The following is a 25,323-nucleotide window of genomic DNA, read 5'->3' as shown; positions in this document are numbered from 1 at the left end:
ATGACTACTTTCAGTTTGTTCAGGAGTCTCCTTTTGTATTTTACAAAACTATTACTGGAAAGGGATGCAACATCCTACCTCTGCCACGGATATTTACCATTCATGGCTTGTGGCCAAGCAACTTCACACATCGTCATAAACCTTGCGTTGGTGCACAATTTAGTAGATAAGTGGTATATCTATCATACATAAATACACATATTGAGAATAATGCATGCAACTTTTGTTATGTTTCTTGTGTTTTGTTTAGTTTACTTTTGGTTTTAGTTTTTGGGTGTTTTTTTTGGCATGAATGCGCGAAATGATGTTTAATTTTTCTTTGCCATTGTTATTAGATGAATGAAGCCTCCAATGATGACTTGCGAGCTGATCTAGAGTTGTCATGGCGAAGCTTCATCAGTGGGCGGTCAAATATGGACTACTGGGAATATGAATACAACACACACGGCAAGTGCTCCGACCACAAATTTTCGCAGACGCAATACTTCGACTGTGCCAGGATTTTGTGGAAGCAATACAAAGCTCATGCTCTATTTTCTAATCGCTCACTTCAACCTGGCAAGTCATATAGTTTTACTGACCTTGAACAAGCCATCCAATCATTTATAGGCGGGAGAAGACCTCTTCTCCTTTGCAAGCAATCTAAGGGGAAGAAGAAGATAAAACAATATTTGCTGGAAGTCGTAATTTGCTTTGATGACAGAGCAATTAATCCAGTGAATTGTCCCAAGAGGATGTCAAAAGAATGTCTTCCACAATCACCTGTATGGTATATGCTATAGCCTATAGGTAGAAGGGTGAATTAAGCTATATTGATATAAATCTAATAAGGATGAAATATAAAATCTACGAATTAATGCGTACGTAGCTATGTGACACGATGAACTAATCGTGACCATGATCGTAATGCTTAATTTGCACTCTGTGTTATATATAATCTATGTTTTGATTTCTTAATGCACATCCCTATATAGTTTTGCAACAGGCATAGTCATCATGTTTATCTGGAAATGGAAAATCTTATATGAATTTCATGCATATATCAATCAATATATACAGAAAATGAAAACTCTTGTACGTACAGTGAGAAAGAGATGAGAATTTTCTTTCTTAAAAAATCAGTGCTTTTTATTAGTTGTTAGAAATTAGACACTTGGACCATATAATGTTGTATCAAACTCGTGTACATGACACACTAAGAAATTCTATATTGCCAGATTTTCTCATCTCTCAAGTTTGTTGCCTCCCAAGACCTATCGAAACTATACTATTCACATAAACAATTGGCGGATCCAGATTCGTACAAATTTGTATGGTAGGAAGAGGCATTCGGTTTTCAGTGCGGAGGTTATAGCAGATTGTGCATTCATCTTTGTCAACCAGAAGAAGCTCATCGCTTTTCCAGAGTGCCAATACCCATCCGCCCTCCCTGAGGTCCATTGTGGGGATCGATGTGAGCTCAAAACCTGCGTGTTTTGTCCAAACACAAGCACCAAAATCATCATCCATCAGCCACATTCCGAAGTATGGACTAACATCACAACTGTTATGCCAAACACAAAGAGCAATGGAAGATTCATTCCATACTGTAAGCAGCATGAAAAGCCCAAAAAAATTTCTTTCATGGTCTAGCAGCTCATCTGGTAACGTTACTTCATCAAACAACTCATCACTCATGTCAAACGAAACCATCACTTGCCTAATCATTTCTTCATATCGAAGTTCCTCCTCATCCACGAATTCCTTTTGTTGCTCAGATCCCAACCAATAACACATCCCCTTCAAGTGTATCTGGAAAATTTCAGGCCAAAGGAAAGTAGTTTCTGTTTCCAAAGAGCAAGTCTTGATCTCTCTCCAAGAAGAAGATTCTTCACTACTTCCCAGCGTGTACACTTGTACTCTCAGAGGATAAATAACCACAGAATATAATGTATGAGCATGCCTTTGCGAACCATAAAATATAATGCTAACAACTTTATAAGCTTTAGATATAGGATCATAGCCAAATCCCATGGCCCATTCGAGCCGATTATTTAATGGTAGATACGGGACACGCTGCTGATCTAGGGACTCCCAATCCGTAAAGTATTTCTCCGAAGGAAGAAGCTTGAATTCCTGAATTGCCGGATTCCACACAAACACCTTTCTATAATTATCTACGTGTACACAAATGATTCCATGACAATGGCCTACAATCCTAAGTTCTTCACCACCACTCATTACACTCATAGAAACTGGAACATTGATGTCCTCCACCGTAGACAATAGAAACCTATGGGCACCACCATCGGCATCCTCGCAAAAAGTAAGCACTGAGAACACTGATTCGGTCTCGCTAGCATTCGAGTCCTTATTAGGGACTAATCGCTTCAAAAAGATTGATTGATTGTTGTGCAAGCAATTGGAGAGTTGATTGTCTACGAACCTGGGATTGTTGATCAACGCATACCACCATTTGGCCGCACACTTGAATCGCATAAGGGATTTTGGAGGTAGACTTGATAGAATTTTTACCAATAAATCTTCCCCAATTTTGCAACTGTGTGCCATTATTTCAGCTATATATATTTCTCAACCCTTTCCGTCTTCTACCTCTTCTTCTTTTGCACACACAAACAGGAAATAACAAAACAACACCCAGGTTAAACATAAGGAAAAATTATCATATCTGTATTATATATAAATCAAAGAGTAAAAACAACGTAAGACTTTCTAAAGTGTAATCCACAGAGAAAGTTCGATTAACATCGTATTCAGAATAACAAATATTAAAAGGGATTAAAGTATACCAAACCATATTAAACATTACAAAGAAAAAAAGTTATATACAGTTACCTTATAATGAGTGGGAAGAGGAACATATATAGCAAATATACAATGGAAAGAAGAAAATTTAAGGTTTGATCATGGGATGAGAGAGAGAGAGAGAGAAATGCAGCAGTAAATAAGGATCTGTTCTCCCCAAAATTGGTGTCCTCATCATTTGTCTCTGCTTGACATGTGTTCTTCACTTTGATTGTATATATATGAATGTGTGTGATATTTACGGTTAATAGCACACCAGTGTCCTTTTAAACTTACAGTTAATAGCATGAAATAGATACATAATTTGCACATCACATCACCCAAGCTTGTTGCCTCCCTCCCTAGACAGAAACTATATATTCACAAGTCCATTATATTCTTCAGTAATTAGATTTTATAATGGATCATAATAGGGTGGAATTCTTCGAATAGGAAGACACGTACGGTTTTTGGTACGCAGGTTATAGCAAATGTACATCCATCTCCGTGAACCACACAATGCCAATGCCCAATCCAACCGCCTGAGGTCCATTATGGGGCTCGGTTCAAAATCCAAGTGTTTTCTCCAAACACGCTTGGCAATGGCAATGGCAATGGCAACGGCATCATCATCCATCAGCCACATTCCAAACGATTCAAAACCATTACTCTCATTCCTACGTACGCAAGCCACAAAGACCAATGCAATCATTCCACCTTACTATAATCAGCTGATTATATTCACTTCAATCTAACAGGAGAAAGTCATTATATATATATATATATATATCTTGATCATCAACAACTACAATATAGAAAACCCTCCTTGTTCATCTTTACAAAGAAAATGTCAACTAGGATAAGTGGGAAGAAGCGAAATTAAGGTTCGATCATGGCATGAAGGAGAGAAATGCAGAGTTGCGTGCGAGAGAGCTTGAGCTGTCGAGGGGGCAGAGAGGCCGATGTTTCTTTCGTCTGTAAGGTGTTTTGTAGGAGGGATTTTGTTTTTATGGGAAGGTCTAAATATAACCCCCTCCTGCTGACTTGATCCACCATAAAGAATTTCATCCCAGCAATCCCCTCTTTCGTCCTATATTTTAACTGTACAAAGAAAATACAAAAAAAGAAGAGTTTGAATAAAGAAGAAAAAAACCCTAGCAGCTGCTGAACCCCACTCGACAGTCACTCAACCCCGATAACCGGCACCCTCTGCTCCTTCTCCCTCCTCGTGATGTGATGTGATCCCACATCAGAGAGAGAGACAAGTGGAGAGGTATAGTCTTTGTTGGGGTTGGCAAATTACCAGAGAATGGAGAGTAACCATTGCATATTTGCATGTTTATAGTGTGTTTTTTGCTTTCCAGCGTTCTTGTGTGAAGAGATCAATCTATATATCCGCAACCTGAAATACTCACCCATCGAATTCCTTAACCTCATTGATAAAAAAGAAAATATCTAAAAATACTACTGAATATGTAGTAGAACTCGATCCCCTTTGGAAAAAATTTCTTTTCTAATTATCTGCAATATTGAAAATTCGTTGACAACAAATATAGCCTCAAAACTTGCTTTCAAACAATTTCAATTATGATCGAACTATGCAGGTGGTGTGTTATGTAATGTCATACACAAAACACCAACAGAGTACATCAGTGTCACCATAAGAGAAAAAGGAAAAGATAAAATAAGAATTATATTCATAATGTAATTATAAAGAGAATCAAGGGATCTATTTCTTCAGTGCTTTAACCGCTTTCTCGGCAGCATCATCCAGATCTTCTGCTGTAATTAAAGCCATTCCACTTTCCTGCACAGCCATTAATGAACAGTAAAGTTTCTAATATACATTCTGAATATATTTTCCATGACTGACTTTTTTTTCTCTTTACTTTCATGTATTAGGATCCTAAATTTCTAATTGGTACCTTCAGAATTCTCTTTCCTTGGTCAACGTTGGTGCCTTCGAGACGAACGACCACGGGCACTTCTAGTTTAACCTTGAACATGGATGAACAAAAGTTAATGCTCCTTCCTTGGTGGAAATTTTTTTTTTCTTTTCCCAAAATTCATCTCCCAGCAGCAATTAACCAAATTATTTCAATCTCCTTCTTAAGCACAATCCAAAGTGATATCAAGTAAAATGAATCCACCAGGAAATAATTTGCCAAAACATGGCAATTAATTGGAGAATCACCTGTTTAGCAGCATTGACGATTCCACTTGCAATCACATCACATTTCATTATTCCACCAAAGATATTCACCAAAATGGCTTTCACTTTCTCATCAGAAGTCAAAATCTTAAATGCCTCAACAACCTGTTTCACATAATTTAAAATTAGAGAAACAGAAAGAAATTTGAGTTTCTTATGTGCTATAAATCAGTCATATTCTTTAACAGGGGAGTGTAAAACCAATAACAAAAACTGGGATTAGGCTTTAGCACTCAGACATGCATGTGCACATTGCGCAAAGAGCATCATCAATTTTTTAACAAACTAGTGAACCATCTTAAACCCAAAGCCACATTCAAATTGAGATATAAAACAGATCCTAATACCAAAGAAGTAAAGAATAAAGCTGAAAAAGAAAAAGACTCGATGACAACAGTGGGGAAAAAAGGTCCGAGAAGCAGTTCATTCATTTCCTATCACTCCATCATTACCTGGTTTTCAGAAGCATTTCCGCCTACATCGAGAAAATTGGCAGGAGTTCCCCCGTGTAATTTAATGATATCCATTGTAGCCATAGCTAATCCTGCACCATTCACCATGCAACCAATTTCCCCATCTAATCCAATATAATTCAAATCTACTTTAGCAGCAGCCACCTGTCAGTAGGTAAAAGGCACCAGAGCAAATAAGTAAACACCAAAAAAGATTGTTATCTAGCACAAAGAACTTCACATTCAAGTTGTGCACTCTTAACTTTAGACACAGCGTGTCCTGTTGTAAATGTATCAGATAACATTCAACTACCTAGATAAAGCATCTCCAACAAACAAACTCATGGGTGGCAGCTGGGCTTTACTATAACAATTAAATATTATTCCCAGTAGACAATATGGGAACTTTCATTGGCCCTGTTATTCCTCCATTCCTGTTGGAAGTGGGGATCAGGAATGCCTATTAAAAGCTGACAAAGGTTCACTAGGTATCTCGGGGCCCCACCTTCCTCCACCCCAACTATAAGGGGCAGGTCTAAACCTGCCCAACCCAGATCATGATCTTAAACAAAAAATTCTGTTACAGATCAACAAAAGATGTGTGAGAATAGCTGCTTGTAGCAAAAATCCTCACCAAATTTGGGATGCACATGTTGCACATGCATATAAACCAAAAATATATATTAAATCTGTACAGGAAGGCAGAAAAGGAAAAAAAAAATTGAAATACATTAAAAGGTAGAGCCCAAAAACCCTAAACAATTAGGAATGAAATTCAAGTCTACAAAGGAAGATGGGGTGGTAAGTGGCAACAGAACTGCAACGAATGGTACTAATCAGCTGTAAAAGTGATCAAGCACAAGGATAATTAACCAAACCTCTCGAGGATCCTCTTGTGTTGGATCACGAAGAGCAAATATCTCTTTCTGACGAAAAGCAGCATTATCATCAAAGTTCAACTTAGCATCAGCAGCTACTAGCAGGTTATCAGAAGTCTCTGCAAGTGGATTGATCTGTCCAAAAATCAAGGGTCAGATAGGTAAAATGGAAGGAGGGGAAGTGGTTAAACAGTACAATTACTTTAACCTAAAAATTATGCTCACTTCCAGAAGTGTGCAGTCAGTCTCACTGAATAGCTTATATAATTTCTTCACTTGATCAATTGAACTACTTCTATCGGCCACTTTAGGAGCCAAACCATCAACAACCTTTGCAGCATCTTCATCTGTAATTCCAGTGAAAACATCGACAGGTACCTATCGACCATAGAATAAGAAAACAAAAGTAAGAAGATACTAGTTAAATCACAATACAGAAAAGGAAAGAGTAGTTGCTAAAACATAAAAATAAAAGATACGGCTAAGTACCTTTATTATCTGATCAGGGAATTTCTCAGCAAGGTCTTCAATGCTTGTTCCTCCCTTTGCACAGGCAATTATAAGCTGAAAAATGGATATCAAAATATGCATCTTAATTCAGGAAGCTCACTTTGAAGAAAACTTACGTTAACAAAGACATAGGAAAATAAAATAGGTAATTTGCACCAGACAAAGATAATGAAGTCAGTTTGAGAACATACTGGGCCAGCAGTTTTGCGATCCAGAGTGATAGCAAAGTACATCTCATTGACAAGCGACAACTTTTGGCACAAATAAACCTGTACAGGCAATAGTTAGAAACCAAATCATAAGTAAAAAATTTATAGTGCTGATGTGTATGTTCAATAAAGTTTGAGGCTTGGAACTCCTTAGCACCAAGTTTTATTTAATATAAAATAAAAATGAAAATTTGGAATCCTTAGAAACAAGGATTCCAAGATTTAACATAAAAATGAAAGTTTGGGAACTAACATGTATTGAATGCTACAAGTTAATATATATGTACAATATGAAACAAACTGCAATGCCAACCTTGCTGACAATTTTTCCCTGAGGACCTGTTTGCTTGGTAACAAGAATCTGACCAAGCATCTTGCCTGCAAGAGAAGTACAAAATTGAAACAAAGAAGAGCACCAAAAGGACAAAGCAGCATCACATCTTAGAAAGCAGCAACTTCCAGAATCATACAGAACAATAAATGTACAAAAGACTATCACAACATACTATTGTAAACTAACATGCATGCATTGCTAGAGGCATTGTAATCTAACATATCAAGCTTGGGTGCGCTAGAGTTATTTCTATGAGAGACAATGTTGGTATGCCCAGAGATAACTTTAAGCAAACAAAAACGCCAGGGAAACATTCTCATATAATAAAGATGGTTTTTAGTACCAGCGATATCTTCAACTTGGTCAGCCGGGACAATGTGAACACCACCCTTAAGACCATTTTTAAAGGTTCCCAAGCCTCTTCCACCAGCCAAAACTTGGCTTTTAACTACCAACTGCACCAAAATCCAAGTTAGCATTGCCCCCTTTCAAACACTAAGCTAGTTTGCTTAAAAAAAAAAGATATAACAACGGTATTCCAACTTTTACTTTTTCAGCCATTGAAATATGAAGATAAATTATCCTTAAATCAGACATAAAGTTTTGTCCTGGAAAAGAAAACGAATATTGCTATGAATATTTCTTTTTTCTCAGTTTGATCAGCAACATAGAATAGTGCTTGTCTTCTTGTCAAAATAAACCTGAATATGAAAAGACCATGATTTCCAATAATTACCTCACTTTCCTTGGGGAATACATCCTGAATTGCCCTTTTGACTTCATCAACGGAAGCGACGGCAGCACCTTTCGGAACATTAACCCCATATTTGCTCATCAAATCAGCCCCCTGGTTTCAGCCAAAGTGAAAGGCATTCATCCTCAAATTTCAAACAACATTCTCACTCTCGCACAGAAGTATAACCAACAACTAGAATGATGTAATGTGACTCGAAGATGTACACCATTCTCATAAATGAAAAAAACAGACATTTGGCACATATACATACACATTATATTCTATACATGTATATTTCAAAATTTTGAAGTTTTTTTTTGTTGCACAGGAAGACAATTTTTTAGGGATGAAAATTTTCACTGATCACTACTATTAACTTTAAACAAATGTATTAAATTAATCAAAGACAACAAAATAACTATGAAACATATAAACAAATCATAAAACGAAAAATTGTGTTCTTTACTTTCCAGAGTTTCTGGAGAATTAAAAGAGAAACAGATCAGCTACGTATGAAAGTTTGAATTTGATTGTAAGTGTGAGCGAAATATGCAGAGAGAGAGACCTGATATTCGTGGATGTTGAGGCGACGGAGCTGTTGCCGCTGCCATTTTCCGGCGATAGAGAGAGAACGAGAGGTAAGCTGCTTCAGTAATCCTCTCACCATTGTATGAAGCTCTCAAACCCTAAAGCAACTAGAGAGAGAGACGCACACAGCGAGAGAGAGAGAGAGAGAGAGAGAGAGAGACTGCGTTCGCCGGACGCAGAGGCGATTGGGTCTGAGATTTTTTTTTTTTGGACCAAGGGATTGGGTCTGAGAATGCGAAAGGATACCTAGTGCATTTTCTTTTTTAATATTCTTTTGACCCGTTTTAGGCATTTTATGGATTTCATTTTGTTTTTCTTTTCTTATTTTATGTGAGCCAATAGATCGGCGCCGCGTCATAGATCTCCGGTTCCTTTTTCTTTTCTTACAGACTTTCAAAACCTGTTACTATGAATGAACCGGTTCTCGGTTTGATCCCAATGTCCCATTTACTTGTTGGTAAAATTTCAAGCTTAAAAACCACGAGGGGTTGTGCGATTGACAAACTTTCATTTTTAGTTGGCGAGCTATTTGGTGCCTCAATGACAAGGGTTTGAAGCTTGTTAGAAGTATTTTGTGGCCATAGACAAGTCAAAACACGATCAGATTAATCTCACCATTCGGGTATGGGAACACCTAATGGTATTTATCCACACACAAAAAATATATCAAGCTTAAAAAATGTCTATGCCCATAACGGGCTAGTATTGTAGTTCAAGTGTATTTACTCTTGCATTTGATGTCCTAGATTCGAGTCACCTCTCCTAATATCAACTGAATATAAAATAAACAAAAAACATAGACACACCATAAAATATATGGCACCATTGAACTGTGATACAATCGTACAAAAATAATGTTGTAGATGATATTACCTCATAATCTATTTTTTTAAGGCTTTTTATGGCTCCACTTTCTGAACAACCAGAACAACAATAGGCTATAGCAATGGAAATGTAGGAAAACTTCAAGGTTTTTAATTATATCAGTGATATATCGATTGATATCACACATAGATTAATACATTAAATTCTAGAAAAAGGACTAATAAATTAGGGTCCGTTTGATAACTATTTCAATTTTAGTTTTTAATTTTCACTTTTTGTGCTAGAGTATAGACGAAAAAGAGAGTGAGAATGGAAGTGAGGATGACATTGAGGAAGATGATGAGAGGGAGGAGTAACAAAAGTAAAAAAAAATTCATCTCATCTTCTCTCTCAATCCCATCTCCACTCTTCTTCTCACGTCCATTCTCCCTTTTTTTTCTCTATAGATTCCAACACAAAAAAAATATAAAAACTAATATTGAAATTGTTATCAAACGGTCCCTTAAATTGTTAGTTCAATTTGAGAACAACATATACAGACTTAGTATTGCATCTCTCTCTCTCTCTCTCTCATCCTTTGATCAGGCCTTAATTTTGCTTCTTCCCATCGTATATTTGCTATGTTCCTTTTCCCTAGTTTTTTTTTTTGTTTTTAATGTTTAATTTTGTCTGTAATTTCTTTTTTGAATAACAAATTCCAGCGGTAGGTTGAGGGACACATGTCAAGCAGAGACATAGGGGAACACCAATTTTGGAGAGAACAGATCCGGAATCACTGCTGTATTTCTCTCTCTATCTCTCTCTCTCTCTCTCTCTCTCATCCCATGATCAAACCTTAAATTTGCTTCTTTCCATTGTATATTTGCTATGTTCTTCTTCCCACTCATTATAAGGTAACTATATATACCTATTTTTCTCTGTATTGTTTAATATGGTTTGGTATACTTTAATCCCTTTTAATATTTGTTATTCTGAACACGATGTTAATTGAACTTTCTCTGTGGATTACACTTTAGAAAGTCTTACGTTGTTTTTACTCTTTGATTTATATATAATACAGATATGATAATTTTTCCTTATGTTTAACCTGGGTGTTGTTTTGTTATTTCCGGATTGTGTGTGCAAAAGAAGAAGAGGTAGAAGACGGGAAGGGTTGAGACATATATATATACTGAAATAATGGCACACGGTTGCAAAATTGGGGAAGATTTATTGGTAAAAATTCTATCAAGTCTACCTCCAAAATCCCTTATGCGATTCAAGTGCGCGGCCAAATGGTGGTATGCGTTGATCAACAATCCCAGGTTCGTAGACAATCAACTCTCCAATTGCTTGCACAACAATCAATCAATCTTTTTGAAGCGATTAGTCCCTAATAAGGACTCGAATGCTAGCGAGACCGAATCAGTGTTCTCAGTGCTTACTTTTTGCGAGGATGCAGATGGTGGTGCGCATAGGTTTCTATTGTCTAGGGTGGAGGACATCAATGTTCCAGTTTCTTTGAGTGTAATGAGTGGTGGTGAAGAACTTAGAATTGTAGGCCATTGTCATGGAATCATTTGTGTACACGTAGATAATTATAGTAAGGTGTTTGTGTGGAATCCGGCAATTCAGGAATTCAAGCTTCTTCCCTCAGAGAAATACTTTACGGATTGGGAGTCCCTAGATCAGCAGCGTGCCCCGTATCTACCATTAAATAATCGGCTCGAATGGGCCATGGGATTTGGCTATGATCCTATATCTAAAGCTTATAAAGTTGTTAGCATTATATTTTATGGTTCGCAAAGGCATGCTCATACATTATATTCTGTGGTTATTTATCCTCTGAGAGTACAAGTGTACACGCTGGGAAGTAGTGAAGAATCTTCTTCTTGGAGAGAGATCAAGACTTGCTCTTTGGAAACAGAAACTACTTTCCTTTGGCCTGAAATTTTCCAGATACACTTGAAGGGGATGTGTTATTGGTTGGGATCTGAGCAACAAAAGGAATTCGTGGATGAGGAGGAACTTCGATATGAAGAAATGATTAGGCAAGTGATGGTTTCGTTTGACATGAGCGATGAGGTGTTTGATGAGGTAACGTTACCAGATGAGCTGCTAGACCATGAAAGAACTTTTTTAGGGCTTTTCATGCTGCTTACAGTGTGGAATGAATCTTCCATTGCTCTTTGTGTTTGGCATAACAGTTGTGATGTTAGTCCATACTTCGGAATGTGGCTGTTGGATAATGATTTTGGTGCTTGTGTTTGGACAAAACACGCAGGTTTTGAGCTCACATCAATCCCCATAATGGACCTCAGGGAGGGCGGCGGATATGTATTGGCACTCTGGAAAAGCGATGAGCTTCTTGTGGTTGACGAAGATGGATGCACAATCTGCTATAACCTCCGCACCGAAAACCGAATGTCTCTTCCTACTATACAAATTTGTATGTCGAATATGGATTCGCCAATTGTTTATGTGAATAGTATAGTTTCGATAGGTCTTGGGAGGCATCAAACTTGAGAGATGAGAAAATCTGGCAATATAGAATTTCTTGGTGTGTCATGTACACGAGTTTGATACAAGATTATGATCCAAGCTTCTAATTTCAAACAATTAATAAAAAGCACTGATTTTTTAAGAAAGAAAATTCTCATCTTTTTCTCACTGTACGTATGTACATTCTAGTTGATGATCAAAAGAGAGATAATTAAACTTGTAGTTGATTGACATATGCATGCAACTCATATAAGATTTTCCATTTCCAGACAAACATGATGACTATGCCTGTTGCAAAACTATATAGGGATGTGCATTAAGAAATCAAAACATAGATTATATATAACATAGACTGCAAATTAAGCATTACGATCATGATCATGATTAGTTCATTGCGTCACATAGCTACGTACATAGATTATATATTCCATCCTTATTAGATTTATATCAATATAGCTTAATTCACCCTTGTACCTATAGGCTATAGCATATACCATACAGGGGATTGTGGAAGACATTCTTTTGACATCCTCTTGGGACAATTCACTGGATTAATTGCTATGTCATCAAAGCAAATTACGACTTCCAGCAAATATTGTTTTGTCTTCTTCTTCCACTCAGATTGCATGCAAAGGAGAAGAGGTCTTCTCCCGCCTATAAATGATCGGATGGCTTGTTCAAGGTCAGTAAAACGATATGACTTGCCTGGTTCAACCGAGCGATTAGAAAATAGAGTATGAGCTTTGTATTGCTTCCACAAACTCCTGGCACGGTAGAAGTATTGCGTCTGCGAAAACTTGTGGTCGGAGCACTTGCCGTGTGTGTTGTATTCATATTCCCAGAAGTCCATATTTGACCGCCCACTGATGAAGCTTCGCCATGACAACTCCAGATCAGCTCGCAATTCATCATTGGAGGCTTCATTCATCTAACAATGGCAAAGAAAAATTAAATATCATTTCGTGCATGCATGCCAAAAAATAAAAATAAAAAAACCAAAAAACTAAAACTCCTCTACGTACTTTTTTATGAATATATTTTTGCCAAATTTCCACCCGGTTCGTGTAAACTAAAACTCCTCTCTGTAATAAAAAAAAAGTACCCAACTCTACTTTTAACTTTTTGTTTTTTGTGAATTTACAGAAAACGAAGGGTAAAGCCAAAACCCCCCATTTGCTGAAGTGGCATTCAGCAATTGGATAAATAAATAAGTACCCTTTAAAATTCGTACCAGTTCAGTTCATGCGTTCAGAGAGCCCAGAATCTTGGATACTGTGCCTTCTGCCCACCACATAATATAATTATGTATAAACATGTGCAACTAAGAATCTTTATTTATGTAATTTTTTTTGGACAAGTGTAACTAAGAATCTTGTCAGCACTAAAACTAAAGAGCTAACCTCACCCGAATGGTCGGGGACTTACCAGAATTAAAAAGAGAGCCATTATTAAGGCTTGAGGACAGCATTCTTAACCACCCTTGATACTTGATTTGAAATTTCCGTGGGGTAGCCCTTGTTTCATTGTTTCCGCCATATCAACCCATCTGCTCCTAGTACCATACTCTGCTTGTCATCCTCAAGATTAAAGAATATTTTGAGTTTGATAAGTGATGTTTGTATTTGATGGGAAGGATTTGGAGACAACCTATGAATCACGTGCCATCTAGCCACAATGGTTTTGGGTGCCGTATTAGTTACAAGAATACATTTTTTGAGACGGGGTTCGAATCAGTCCAATATGTCTGAATTTGATAGATTTGCTAATTAGCGGTATAATGTTCGAATTCTCATGGTATATTGGTAGTGTGTGTTGGTTGATTTGGATTCGGTCATGCAACCTCTATCTCTTTGTGGAAATGGAACCAATGGGTTTAACGACAAAGTTGTGGGCAACTCTAATTGGGTATGGCCATCTAGGCACCATGTCAACATACAAGGATTTTATGGATGAAGTTCACAGAATTGGGTAACATGGAACACATACTTAGGCTCCATTTGGTTCACGGAACGGTTTGAAATCACTTTCCATGTCATTTCCCAAGAGGATGAGAAATGAAATATTCATTTTCCACGTTTGGTAATGCCGAAAAAGTAACAAAGAGATATTACTTTATTTTCTTTCCCATGTTTGTTTTGAGTAGGAATGAAAAATAAAGTTTGTATAATTTTTCAATTATACCCATATTAAATCAAATAAAAAAATGCATTTAATGATATATTGTAATCCTAAATTGTTAATAAGGACAAAATTGTCATGAAAAATGTGTATTTAATATTGATTAATTTCCCCAACTTTCCCATGAGAAGAGAAAACAAAACCCAAGTTGGGAGGAGGGCTTCACTTTCCCCCCTACTTTCCCATGTATCGGGCAACCATATTTCTCATACCTGGACTTACCAAACATGGGAATGCAATTGATCTCCTATCGCTAAGTCTCTTTTCCCATGAACCAAACGGGGCCTTACAGCTTCATATAAACTAAACAAAACACGAGAAACATAACAGAAGCTACATGCATTATTCTCAATATGTGTATGTATGTATGATAGAGATATACCACATCTCTACTAAATTGTCTACCAACGCAAGGTTTATGACGATTTGTGAAGTTGCTTGGCCACAAGCCATGAATGGTAAATATTCGTGGCAGAGGTAGGATCTTGCATCCATTTCCATTACCATCTCTGCAAAATGCAAAAGGAGACTCCTGAACAAACTGAAAGTAGTCATAATGTCCAGCAGCATTGCAGCTCATGTTTCCCACAATGTTGAAGGAAAGAGCAATACCTAAAACCATCGCAACTATGGTCGCCAAGAATTTCATGTTTGATTTTAAGTATATTTCAACAATTTATGCTAATTAAGAAAGGGAGGGAGGGAGATATTAAGGAAGATCTCTATCGATGGAGAAGGGTGTTCCTTCCCAAGTGATATGTATATATATAAGCTAAACTCACAATCAGCATCAGTGTGTCCAATTTAGACTCACATGGAATGTCGTTGACAGAAAAGAAAGAAAGAAACAGAAACAACATAAAATTCACATGTAGTGTTGTTGACAGGGTTAATATTGCTGAGGTTGGGGGACGGCAGATCCGAAGGATGGCATAAATCTATGTCCCCTCTCTCGGCTCCATGTACTGAACATCCATAATAACAAGACTAACATAGACAGGAAAACTAGGAAAGCTTTTATAAAGCATAAAAAGAGTACTGGACATCCTATATTATTATATGCTATACGAGGAAATCGGGTTCATGTTGCAATTTTAAAATTTCTGAGTTACAATACCAATGTGTTGAGATGATTTTTCAGAGCTTATGAGCTGCAGAAGAACAAGATAAGCTAATAGCTAATATTATTAGGATAAATGTATTTTTCTTTTTCCAAGGACTCTGCAATCTTCTTGGAAATGCAATAAGCCGTGGATTGGATGGTAATCATGGGATTTACACCAATTGCAGTTGGAAGCAAACTCCCATCACAAACAAACAACCCTTTTGCCTCCCAGCTCTCACCATTCTCATCAACTCCTCCTTCCTCCTCACTTGCACTCATTCTGCAACTTCCCATCTGATGTGCAGAAGAGTATATGGTCCAAAGCTCTTCCCTTGAGCTTGGTCCTGCAGGTGCAACCACAGTGTCCAAAAACTCTTCCAAATCCTCATGCTTTGTCCCCTTGCATTTTATTCTCTGCCCATCATTTCTATATGTTCCCACTTCAACAGCTCCTGCAGCAATCAAGATTCTCAAAGCCTGCCTAAGCCCAACTTGAAGATTCTCTTTATCCAACTGGTCTAGTGTGTAGTGGATCCTACCCTCTCTCTTCACCACCCCTGAACCCTTATCTCTGACCAATGCAAACAGGTGAGCTGTTCTTGCATACTTCTCCATCCTGTCCTTCATGTCAAGCCTTGAAATCCATGGAGACAGTGTAGCAAATGAGGCAGGCCCTAGTGCAGGAGTTTCTACGATTGCCCGGACGTTTGTGGTATCGGAAACCACCTTATGGAGTGAAGTGATGATCCCTCCCTCATAAGTTCTGCCTCTAAATTCTGATTCGTGTTCAGGAAAGTATCCCCAGGACAACAGAACAGGGTGAAGGTGGAGGTTCCTGCCGATATTTGGGTTCTTGAGTCCACTGGAGATCATCAGAGGAGGTGTCAAGAGAGATCCACATGCTGAAATTGTCACCTTGGCCTCAATTTGCAGCTTCTTTTTCATATTCTTGCCCAAAGATGTTGCTTCCACACCAAGGCATCTTTTTCTTGTACCTCGTCCTTGACTGTCATTCTCCAATATGAACTTCTCAGCTTTGCATCCAGTCAAAATCACTGCACCACATTTCACAGCATCAACTAGCCAAGTAGAATCAGTCCCTTGCTTTTCTCCTGTTGGACAGCCATAGTTGCAAGAACCACAGTAATGATCTCCCGGGGAATTCCTAGGAACCAAATCAACTTTCAGACCAAGAGTGTCGCACCCTTTTCGCAGAATCTGATTCTGAAAGTTTTCTTCAGCACAACTATCCGTGACTCTAATCCTCTTACACACAACATCCATGGCAGATTTGTAATCAGAGCTTGCATAAAGTCGAATCTTATGATCCACAGACCACTCATGCAGAACCGTATCCGGTGTTCTGATCGATGCAGACCAGTTTATAGCAGAACCTCCTCCAACTGTTGAGCCAGCTAATATCATTATCATCCCATCAACTGATGACATAATTCCACCTGATTCATATAGTTCATTCATTGAGGGGCCTTCTAGAGAAGAGTAATCTTTAGGCAGAAAATAGTTCCCTTTCTCGACAACCATCACTTTTTGGCCAGACTGTGCAAGAACTGCAGCTGCAACTCCTCCACCACAACCAGAGCCAACAATAACAACATCACATTGGATCTTGTGGATGTTGTGAGTCGTATCATCCGAGACCCGAAGGCCTCTCTTAGTGAGAGATTGAACAAGTGTAGAATCACTCTCATTCATGGTTTCTATGATTCCCTTTTCAAGAGGTCTCTCCTTTGGAGTTTTTATCAACTTTTTATTGGTGTTCAAATCGTATCCAACTGCTTTCCATGCTGGGTTTCTTGAATTTTCATCAAGCTGAAACCAACCAGACAAAGTGATATTAAACTTTAATTCCTGTAATTGAAAAGATGAACACATATGTATTCTGCTATATATCTTTCTATCGACATTTCTTGTAGGATTTTGTTATTTAGATCCACATTTTCCAGCAATTTTACATATAGCCTTTGTCAAATCATGTTTTGAGCAAATATAAACAGTTTAGATGCAGAATGAGATATTATTGAAGACATCATAGACGTTGCAGATGAATGCTACAAGATATTATAGACGGTCTCCTGATCACTACAAACCGTCACACATTTTTGTCACAAGAGAAACAAACAGAAATATATAGTAAAATCCGCACTTTGAGTTTAATTTATTTTTTTAAAACTGACCGAAATTCTCAGACCCTCTTGTCATAAATTATTAAATACAGCACTAATCTATCTCTTTGATTTTTCTTTCTAGTTTAAAGAGTTTTTTCTTCTTCTTTTACTTGGAAAGTGTCACGGAGGTCGGTAGGAGTTAAAGAATATTTGTCCTTTTGCTTTCCCTTACCATTATCAAAGCAATGAGACATGAGTGAAGAAAGGAACAGATAACATAAATTATAAAAAGAAAGAAAAAAGGCCAGCTGACAAGTCTGACAAGACTTGCATTATGGAATAGTGGAGGAGAAAAACTAACTTCTCTATTCCCGTTTCATTGTCCCGGGCATAGAGACAGAGAGAGCGGGATAATGAAACGGGTATAGTGAAGTATGACTCATTGTGGGGAGAGGGGGGTTAAAATCAGATGCAAGATTACCCTGGAGAAGAAGGTGTAGAAGCAGAACATTTTGACCACCAAGAACATCAATCTGAGTGTGAGCACAAGCTTTTCCTTTGACCATTTCTTGAGGACTTCTTCTCTTTTCTCCAAAGACATTTCAGAGAAGCTGTGGATGAATGGCCATTTCCAACTAAGGCAACGATGCCTACATAGTAATAATGTTCCTAATCTGAATGACAGCATCTTCAGAAATAGCTTCATTCCCTCCAAAACTTCTGGTAGAGCCCTCTTCACCATCAATTCTGCTACCTGTTTGTTTACCAAATTGATCCAAAAGAGAAACAGAACAAGTTGAATATTTCATAAACTAAAAAAATAAAGGGCATTGACTTGCAAACTCTCAAGTTCGAACCATTGTGACACCTTAAGGGTTTCTTATACGCTCCTGTAGTTTAGACTATAGCTGTACTCAAAAAATTTAAAATTAAATTTTTTTTTATTTTTATTTTTTTTAAACAGAACAGAAGAGCTTTCCTATAAACTTCAATAGAAACCAACATGAAATTCACCTCATCTGGTATAGGAGGCTGAGACCCAGAAGCTCTGTAGATGGAATGAAGGGCTTGGTCATCTGGGCTTTCCTCCTTGTTGTTATTGTTGTTGTTTATGGTGTCTTCCAGTGAGAAAGGAGGTACCAGAGCTTCACAGATGGCAGCCAGTGATTGGATTTGAGCTGGAGAGAAACCATGGCTGAATTTGCTTTCCCTCCTTCCTCCTCTCAACAAAGGATGGCAACTGCTCTCTCTTCCCTCCATCTCTCTCTCTCTAAGAAGATGCTTTGTTCTTGTAGGGGTGTGTCTTTGGCTTCATGTTGTTCCATAAAGAACAAGCATTGCCGAATTTATATAAAAACAGGAGAAGAGAGATGGTGTGCCGTGCGGAAACAAACAGATAACAACTGTAAATTTGTCATCGTCTAGAACAAATTAGAACGTTGAAACCAAACACTACACTCATCTAAACATTTTAGGATTGGTATATAAACCAAATAGTTAGGTTGCACATTAAATGGGCCTATAGTCAAGTGGAAAAGTTCAAATTATTAGATATAATATACTCATTTTGCGTAAATCTTTTAAACATCATTGCATTTATATATATAATAATATAAGTCATAGTCTAAAACAAAACAAAAAATAGAAAAAAATGTTTCTATAGATTTCATAGGATGGATAAATCAAAGATCAGATAACTGATATATGAGTTTTCAAGTTAACTTTTATTCATTAAAAAAAAAAAGTGGAGTACTCATATTTTGTCTAACAAGTGGCATTGAAAATGGAGATCATACCAGAAAAATAAAACCCTCTTCCCTGTTTTTAAAAAGAAAATTAGAAAATATTATTACGTACATCCGTATTATTCTATCATTTCTCTTATTATAGTAAAATTCTCAAATATATAACCTCAGTCTCTGCACACACTTCCGCACCTATGAGGAGTTTTTTATATAAATTTTTTAATTTATTTTAGAATTAAAAAAAAAGATAATTGATAGTTATGTTCCATAAAAATAAGATATATTATCTAAGTGTGAATTTACCATATTATCCTTATTTAATTAATAATTTTAATTTTTAATATTTACATTAATCAAGAGTATTTTCTGATATTTTGAATGTTTTAGAATATATATAGATATTATGTTGATAGGTAGGTGCCTTAAAAATCTGGACATTAATATCTTTGCGTTTTTAGGAGACAGAGATGTTATGGTCAAACCCCACACTGCTAAATTTTATGGGCCTCCGATCTGTGAATAGTTGTTAGCCATTTCTGAGTGTAGCTACAGTTTCAACAACCACTGGTTTTGGTGAAGCACTTATGGCTGAATAGGGCCATGCATGCATAATATCCACCCATATCAATCATTTCTTTTATTAATTGCCTCCACATCTTTACTTTAGAAGGATTCAAATTCAACAACCACCACCAAGTCAACCTGCCTGAGTTTCAAAATTAATTCATGAATCATAACACACTGCCAATTCCAGCCTTTTCTTGTATTTCCCCTTCAATAAAGTAGCAAAAACCCACTCCAGATTAGTATCCTGTTTAGCACCCAATATCCCATGTTGGAGAAATACTAGTTCATCTTGACATGGTATATAATTTGGCCGTCTTCTCTTACAAGCCGATTTTGTACGGATAAATTCTACAGGAAGATAAATGATCAGTATTATGTATTAAAAATACTTGCCTCTAATATGCGTGCAATTGATAATTTTAATGAGTTACTTTTGCATATGTATCAACCTAATTCGTTTGTGATGTCTCCATTATGTGTGAGCAAGACTGCCATCAATTCAGAGAGTCCATACAGATGGATCTCATTGAAGATCGTCAGGCAATGTCCAGCGACCCCACCATTTGTGGTCACAAGACAACTCACACCTCAGATCTGTTGGGGTGGTCCTCGGACTTTATGAGCGAACGAACACCGAAAATTTGCTCACAATGCCATTGTATTTACTTTTTGTTACTATTGATGGTGGCTGGAAAAGGTTTGCCACTAGGTCTTACGGCTTTAAAAGGATCGACCCTATAGGCTATATGTTAAGCCTATAATGAGAAGAACAAATTATGAACTTCTCCAATTTGACTTAGAAGGAAATGTTGGTCAAAACAACATCCAAGAAAGATATCACCTTGTTCAAATAGAAGAGTTCAGATTCTTTCAAGAATCTCAAGGGCATGAATATGATCCAATTCTAGGAAGGTGTCTCGGGAGAGCGACAAACCCTAGTTTACAAAGTGCTAGATCAAGAAAACGAAACCCCAGCAACATCCAACGTGGACAGCTGGTCTGCGGTTCATGTAGTTTTTTTGGTCCTGAAGAAATCAATCCCAATGTGGACATGGTGTGAATATGCTTCCCAGGTACCTGGCTGGGGACCAATCTTGATGGAAGTAAAACCGTGGCATATTGGCTGGGAAATGAAGGCGTTCATGGAAGTAAGCCATGTTCAGAAGCTTATAGAGGAGTCCATGAGAGCATAAGTGAGTGCAATATCAATAAAGATTTCCCCCTTAATTTGAAAATTTTGCTCAAGTGCAACTTGACAAACTAGAGCTTATATAATAGTGACGATGATGAGAAACCCCTAGGGTTTTATCATGTAAAAAAGAGATCAACGATTTGGGTATTTGGTTCTTATTCGAAATTGTCGAAACAATCAGGCTTAACTCCATAGAGGACATTAAGCACTATATGTGTGAGAGGATGGGAGGGATCCCATGTAGCAGCCAGAAACTCTTTTATAAGGAGCAGTTACTTAAGGAAGTACGAGGCACTCCTCTAAGGTGGAAGTTTTGTGTGTGGTAGTTCTTGGTCATTCTTTTGGCCTTCATGCAAAGCATTGCACTGCTGACTAGCTTTTCTTTGTACATGTAGGCTACTGGTAGCAGAAACTCAAAAAAAGGCATGGCTTCTCTAGTTTATTTGATTAATGGCTTTCATTTCCAGAATAGGTTTCAATCTCCCCTCTCCCAATATTGTTTGTTTTAAAAAATAAATAAATAAGGCTTTTCTGGTTATTTCCAATGATTTTTTCTACTGAATGCCAATTGATAAAACTAATTTTTCTACTGAATGTTAGTATTACAGGCATGCATAGTTTATGAGTACATCTACAGACTAGAAAGCAATCATAATTTGAAATGAAATTACATGATAAAACAAAAATATGAATTTCACCAAATCTTACCAAAATTGTAACTTTTTTGGGTTTGTTTTTGGGTGTTTCCATGTTTTATGCTTTAAGAACTTAAGCAAAAGAAGAAAACATATGTTATGAAAGAGAACCTGCTACATTATCAGTCATGAGGAAGTGGATTTGCCGTCGCAAGTACTGAACCTGCCACAGGCATTCAATCCATGAGTTACTAGAGATAAGGTCTGTGCTTCTCAGCATATGTGTGTGTGTGTGTGTGTGTGTCTTAAAATAAGTGTGTTAAAGGATTCAAGGCTTGTCCATAAGAAAGTGCTTATTATAGTACTAGTAGCAGGATGGGTTGGGCAAAATTAGGTATTGGGTTCTAAACTGATCAGACAATGGAGAAAAATTGGAGTTGTAGTAAAGAGTCGAGGCTCCAGAGAAAGAGAATTTACCTCCCCTTGAAGCAAAGTGGGCAGACAATCAGTTGATATGAGACTATTAATTTCTGCAAGTAGCTTCTCTTCTTTAATGCCAGACCATGTGTGTTGAGGCAGAGCCAACAGAAGTACTGTTAGAATATCGCCTGTAGATGGATGCATCCCTATGCAGCTGCCATGATAAAAAGAACACAGACTGCTTGGATCTGTTTGACATGAGGGAACAAGCATATCAACTGCTTGTTCCATGCCATTAGTTGTTACAGTTCCTGAGACCACTGTTACGGGCTTTTCACCATTGGATTTTAAGACTTTCATGTCAGTTTTTCTACAACACATTCCATCTAATGAACCGACTTTCCCAGCCAAAACTTTAGCTCCTTGGCAACACACATTTGCTGCAATTTCAGGCAAGGTATCTTTACCACCCACTGATACAGTATCCTTACAAAGTGAATTTTTAGCAGCCAACCATTTGGTTACATGCTTGAAGAGTTCCATTTCCTTTACTTGTTTCAATACCTCTCCCTGAAATCCCAATTTTAGAAACTCAAAATCAGAGATCCCCCACCTATATATTACTTTTTATTTCAAGTATAAGAAGAAAAAGTATGGAAAAGAAGTATATGATAAAAAGGTATGCTTCAAACTTTGCCCCCTTTGAGGATTACAAAGCAAAAGCAGAAAATCAGAATGCATGAATTAAAATAGGAAAAGGCTGTAATAAAACCTTGATAGCTAGCCTTCCTTTTTCCTCTTTGTTTACGATTGGATTCCCATCCTCTTGTCTCCGAACTTCAGCAACCCATTTAATGAACTCTCTCAAGTCGGCAGGTGGTGATTTGAATACAACTGAGATCACATTCTGGACATCTTTTACATCTTCTGACTTCAACAGGAGAGGAACATCTTCTATTAAGTACTTCGCAATACTATTCCAACCTTCATGTCTGCAACTCTGGGGAAAATTCACAGTTACATCAAGATCTAAATGTTTTATGGCAAGTGGAAATAGAATAGTAAAACAAAAATGTGCAACCACAAACAATAACAAATATCTAGCAGACTACCACGGAGAAAGTGAGCAATAGAGATGTGAAGGGAAACAAAGCCTGCCACCTTTATATGTATAAGGAACCAAATAATGTGGATTTTACTTTTACCTTCCAGTCTCTAATTTAAACATCTCAGTTTCAAATCATAAAAAACCAAAGAAGTTCAGAATGTAAAATGCATGAATTTATTAAACGACAGGGTTTTCGTGTCAAATTATCATAGTTAATTTTGCTCAAGCCTATGAAGTTGATCCAAATTTAGTAATATCTAAGTTTTTCCACAAGGATACAAGTGTAATACTGAAATTTCGCATGAAGGCTAACAGAAACTAGGTTACGTAAAACAGATCGGCCAACAAGAGCAATACCACAGTGTAAAGAATAGATGGACTTCTGTTAAGCCTTGAAATAATCATGTACCTGAAAGAGCCAAATTACAGAATGCAAACGGATTGTAAGTGACATTTGTCAGTATAAAAGAGCCTACAGCCAATGACTCATTAAATTAACAACTATGAACCCCAGGAGGACATAATGCAAAGAACAAAAAGTGAGCAAGCAATACTACTGCAGTTTGAACAACAAAATTCTATGAAATAAAGAAGAAGGAAAAAAGCCTAACTGGCTACTAAAGCTTTGAATTTCATACTTCAATATGTGGAAGGTTAAAAGTGAAGGGCATACCCTCGAGGATGTCCAGTTGCTGCATCAATAGTATCCATTCCCTTCCAAAGAAGTGAAAGTGGAACCCAATGAGGAGGATATTTAAATCGAGCAACATCCAAAATGAGAACCATATCTCTTCCAGCATGATAACCCCCAATCGGTGAAAAATGGCCAGTTCCAGTCTGTAACCAGACAGTACAATGCCAGTAAGTCACTAATGATTATAAATAGAACTCAAAGACATCAGATAAATCTAACTTAAATTCTTAGATATAAAAAGGAAAATAAATCCAATATTGAGACAAATGTGTGATAGAAAGAACGGTGTTACAAAACCTGGCTAAATACACCTCTGTGGTATGATGTGATGACATGACAATCCTCTGAAGAAGTACACGAAATGACTTGGTTACGAAAATCATGAACGGAACTTTCATGGGTTCGAAAGGCTTTGACTTCAGCTCCATTGCAATGCGCCAAGCACGCAACTTTCCCAAAGGTGATGCCTTCGGCTTTGATTTTTTCCAAAGGTTCGCAGCAATCCAGCATTGAGTCATCAAACCATCTCCATGGGCCTGAGCTCACAAAAAGTCACAGCGCACATCATGAAAATAAACAAGTATATGGCTTTATAACCCAAGAGCAATTTGAGTAAAACCAATTGAAGAAAACCCAAAATCCAGTTCCTAATTTAGCTCAAAAAGCAAAAATAAAATAAAGTAAAACTGAGAAAATTAATTACCTTTCCATTTTCTCCCGGGATCGATAGCGAGGGCGTTAAGGACGACGGCAAGGGTGCCCAGCCCACAATACGCGGGCTCTGATTGCGTTTGGTAGTAAGAGATCAGCTTGAAAAACCCTTCCATGGTTCCATTTCCTAGAGCTTCAGTAAAGAGCTTCTGCATAACAATGAAATTTACATTGACAGACCCACCAAACCCCTCATTCAATTCCACACACACACACACACACAGAAGAAGAGGAGGGGGGGGGGGGGCGGGGGTGGGGTTGTGTCGCACCTTTCCACCTGGGGAAGCAAATTCAATTGCAGGAGGAGAAGGAAGCTCTCTGCGATAGAAACCAGCCACTGCCATTGAATCTGCTGCCTTTTGTTGTTCTGGGATTCAAATTTTCCTTCTTCTTGCTCGGATTTCAGAGGCTTTGATGTTAATTGAAAAATCAGAATGAGAAAACTGAAAGTGAGACTGATTTCTTGAGCAAAGGTCTCTGCTTTGGGCTTCAGCTTAGAAATTCAGCAAATAAATTCTCTTTTTTTTGTTATTTTAAAATTTGAGAAAAGGAATTGGTTGACCGTTTTTTCTTTTTTATTTGTGGCGGGTAGTTTACCGACCATTCCATTTTGGCCTTTTGGAATTCAAAATTGAAACCCAAAGAAGTCATGTTTGCAAGCGACATGTCGTTTTGATACCACAGATTGTTACAATGCACAATACGACAAAAAGAGTGCTCTGCTTGGTGGTCAGTCCAATGTTTTGAGCTGGTTGGGCAATGGGTGGTGGTATAAATAATTTTAAAAAAATAATACGAAAATCTCTCATTGTTGATGAGATGAGACCGTATGT

The 25,323-nt window shown here is 37.4% G+C and overlaps 6 protein-coding genes across 10 annotated transcripts; 1 reads left to right on the top strand and 5 right to left on the bottom strand.

Moving 5' to 3' along the window:
• Nucleotides 1-798: 798 nt before the first annotated feature.
• On the bottom strand, nt 799-2,994 carry LOC103327528 (F-box/kelch-repeat protein At3g23880-like). The gene has a single exon (XM_089054716.1). The coding sequence runs from the start codon at nt 2,548-2,550 to the stop codon at nt 1,231-1,233; it is 1,320 nt and encodes a 439-aa protein (XP_088910842.1). The 5' UTR covers nt 2,551-2,994; the 3' UTR covers nt 799-1,230.
• Nucleotides 2,995-4,337: 1,343 nt separating this feature from the next.
• Nucleotides 4,338-8,952, bottom strand: LOC103334437 (ATP citrate lyase (ACL) family protein). 2 transcript variants are annotated; one of them, XM_089054106.1, is made up of 13 exons: nt 8,936-8,952; nt 8,681-8,900; nt 8,116-8,226; nt 7,723-7,834; nt 7,359-7,423; nt 7,028-7,105; nt 6,816-6,890; nt 6,552-6,704; nt 6,327-6,461; nt 5,449-5,613; nt 4,979-5,101; nt 4,710-4,781; nt 4,338-4,591 (listed from the first exon to the last, which is right to left on the bottom strand). In XM_089054106.1, exons 2-13 carry the CDS (start codon nt 8,780-8,782, stop codon nt 4,514-4,516), a joined length of 1,269 nt encoding a protein of 422 aa, XP_088910232.1. In that variant the 5' UTR covers nt 8,783-8,900; nt 8,936-8,952; the 3' UTR covers nt 4,338-4,513. The 2 variants fall into 2 exon arrangements, with proteins under 2 accessions (XP_088910232.1, XP_008235628.1); XM_008237406.3 differs by lacking the exon at nt 8,936-8,952 and having other exon boundaries at nt 8,681-8,926.
• A 1,440-nt stretch (nt 8,953-10,392) lies between these two features.
• LOC103334438 (putative F-box protein At1g47790) lies at nt 10,393-12,154 on the top strand. Its single transcript, XM_089053932.1, has one exon. The coding sequence runs from the start codon at nt 10,708-10,710 to the stop codon at nt 12,031-12,033; it is 1,326 nt and encodes a 441-aa protein (XP_088910058.1). The 5' UTR covers nt 10,393-10,707; the 3' UTR covers nt 12,034-12,154.
• A 287-nt stretch (nt 12,155-12,441) lies between these two features.
• LOC107881323 (ribonuclease S-7-like) lies at nt 12,442-15,026 on the bottom strand. The gene is made up of 2 exons (XM_016794904.2): nt 14,570-15,026; nt 12,442-12,937 (listed from the first exon to the last, which is right to left on the bottom strand). Exons 1-2 carry the CDS (start codon nt 14,834-14,836, stop codon nt 12,491-12,493), a joined length of 714 nt encoding a protein of 237 aa, XP_016650390.2. The 5' UTR covers nt 14,837-15,026; the 3' UTR covers nt 12,442-12,490.
• Nucleotides 15,027-15,182: 156 nt separating this feature from the next.
• Nucleotides 15,183-18,678, bottom strand: LOC103334439 (long-chain-alcohol oxidase FAO2). Its single transcript, XM_008237408.3, has 3 exons — nt 18,433-18,678; nt 17,900-18,172; nt 15,183-17,122 (listed from the first exon to the last, which is right to left on the bottom strand). The coding sequence occupies exons 1-3, from the start codon at nt 18,676-18,678 to the stop codon at nt 15,359-15,361; spliced, it is 2,283 nt and encodes a 760-aa protein (XP_008235630.2). The 3' UTR covers nt 15,183-15,358.
• A 7-nt stretch (nt 18,679-18,685) lies between these two features.
• LOC103334440 (glutathione gamma-glutamylcysteinyltransferase 3-like) lies at nt 18,686-25,251 on the bottom strand. 4 transcript variants are annotated; one of them, XM_089053929.1, is made up of 9 exons: nt 24,760-25,251; nt 24,483-24,639; nt 24,077-24,315; nt 23,759-23,922; nt 23,443-23,494; nt 22,750-22,977; nt 22,035-22,547; nt 21,729-21,780; nt 18,686-18,821 (listed from the first exon to the last, which is right to left on the bottom strand). In XM_089053929.1, the coding sequence occupies exons 1-9, from the start codon at nt 24,832-24,834 to the stop codon at nt 18,730-18,732; spliced, it is 1,572 nt and encodes a 523-aa protein (XP_088910055.1). In that variant the 5' UTR covers nt 24,835-25,251; the 3' UTR covers nt 18,686-18,729. The 4 variants fall into 4 exon arrangements, with proteins under 4 accessions (XP_088910055.1, XP_088910054.1, XP_088910056.1 ...); XM_089053928.1 differs by lacking the exon at nt 18,686-18,821 and adding an exon at nt 19,551-20,078; XM_089053930.1 differs by lacking the exon at nt 18,686-18,821 and adding an exon at nt 20,557-20,853.
• Between the last annotated feature and the right edge of the window lie 72 nt (nt 25,252-25,323).

This window comes from Prunus mume, linkage group LG6 (genome assembly GCF_029339155.1).
Source record: "Prunus mume cultivar Tortuosa linkage group LG6, ASM2933915v1, whole genome shotgun sequence".
Classification (NCBI taxonomy): domain Eukaryota; kingdom Viridiplantae; phylum Streptophyta; class Magnoliopsida; order Rosales; family Rosaceae; genus Prunus; species Prunus mume.
Note: the sequence above shows the minus strand (reverse complement) of the source record. Positions and strands in the feature narration are given on the sequence as shown.

What these genes read in the sequence shown, in the direction of transcription:
- LOC107881323 (XM_016794904.2), bottom strand. Translation starts at nt 14,836, where the DNA reads ATGAAATTCTTGGCGACCATAGTTGCGATGGTTTTAGGTATTGCTCTT. An exon ending in GACAATTTAGTAGAGATGTG is followed by an intron (nt 12,938 to 14,569) that starts GTATATCTCTAT and finishes TGCCATTGTTAG; the next exon opens with ATGAATGAAGCCTCCAATGA.
- LOC103334440 (XM_089053928.1), bottom strand. Translation starts at nt 24,834, where the DNA reads ATGGCAGTGGCTGGTTTCTATCGCAGAGAGCTTCCTTCTCCTCCTGCA. An exon ending in TTGCTTCCCCAGGTGGAAAG is followed by an intron (nt 24,640 to 24,759) that starts GTGCGACACAAC and finishes ATTGTTATGCAG; the next exon opens with AAGCTCTTTACTGAAGCTCT. An exon ending in CATGACTGATAATGTAGCAG is followed by an intron (nt 20,079 to 21,728) that starts GTTCTCTTTCAT and finishes ATCTTCCTGTAG; the next exon opens with AATTTATCCGTACAAAATCG.
- LOC103334439 (XM_008237408.3), bottom strand. Translation starts at nt 18,678, where the DNA reads ATGGAGGGAAGAGAGAGCAGTTGCCATCCTTTGTTGAGAGGAGGAAGG. An exon ending in AGCCTCCTATACCAGATGAG is followed by an intron (nt 18,173 to 18,432) that starts GTGAATTTCATG and finishes GTAAACAAACAG; the next exon opens with GTAGCAGAATTGATGGTGAA. An exon ending in TCTACACCTTCTTCTCCAGG is followed by an intron (nt 17,123 to 17,899) that starts GTAATCTTGCAT and finishes GGTTGGTTTCAG; the next exon opens with CTTGATGAAAATTCAAGAAA.
- LOC103327528 (XM_089054716.1), bottom strand. Translation starts at nt 2,550, where the DNA reads ATGGCACACAGTTGCAAAATTGGGGAAGATTTATTGGTAAAAATTCTA.
- LOC103334438 (XM_089053932.1), top strand. Translation starts at nt 10,708, where the DNA reads ATGGCACACGGTTGCAAAATTGGGGAAGATTTATTGGTAAAAATTCTA.
- LOC103334437 (XM_089054106.1), bottom strand. Translation starts at nt 8,782, where the DNA reads ATGGTGAGAGGATTACTGAAGCAGCTTACCTCTCGTTCTCTCTCTATC. An exon ending in TATTCCCCAAGGAAAGTGAG is followed by an intron (nt 7,835 to 8,115) that starts GTAATTATTGGA and finishes ATTTTGGTGCAG; the next exon opens with TTGGTAGTTAAAAGCCAAGT. An exon ending in CACAAGAGGATCCTCGAGAG is followed by an intron (nt 5,614 to 6,326) that starts GTTTGGTTAATT and finishes ACCTACTGACAG; the next exon opens with GTGGCTGCTGCTAAAGTAGA.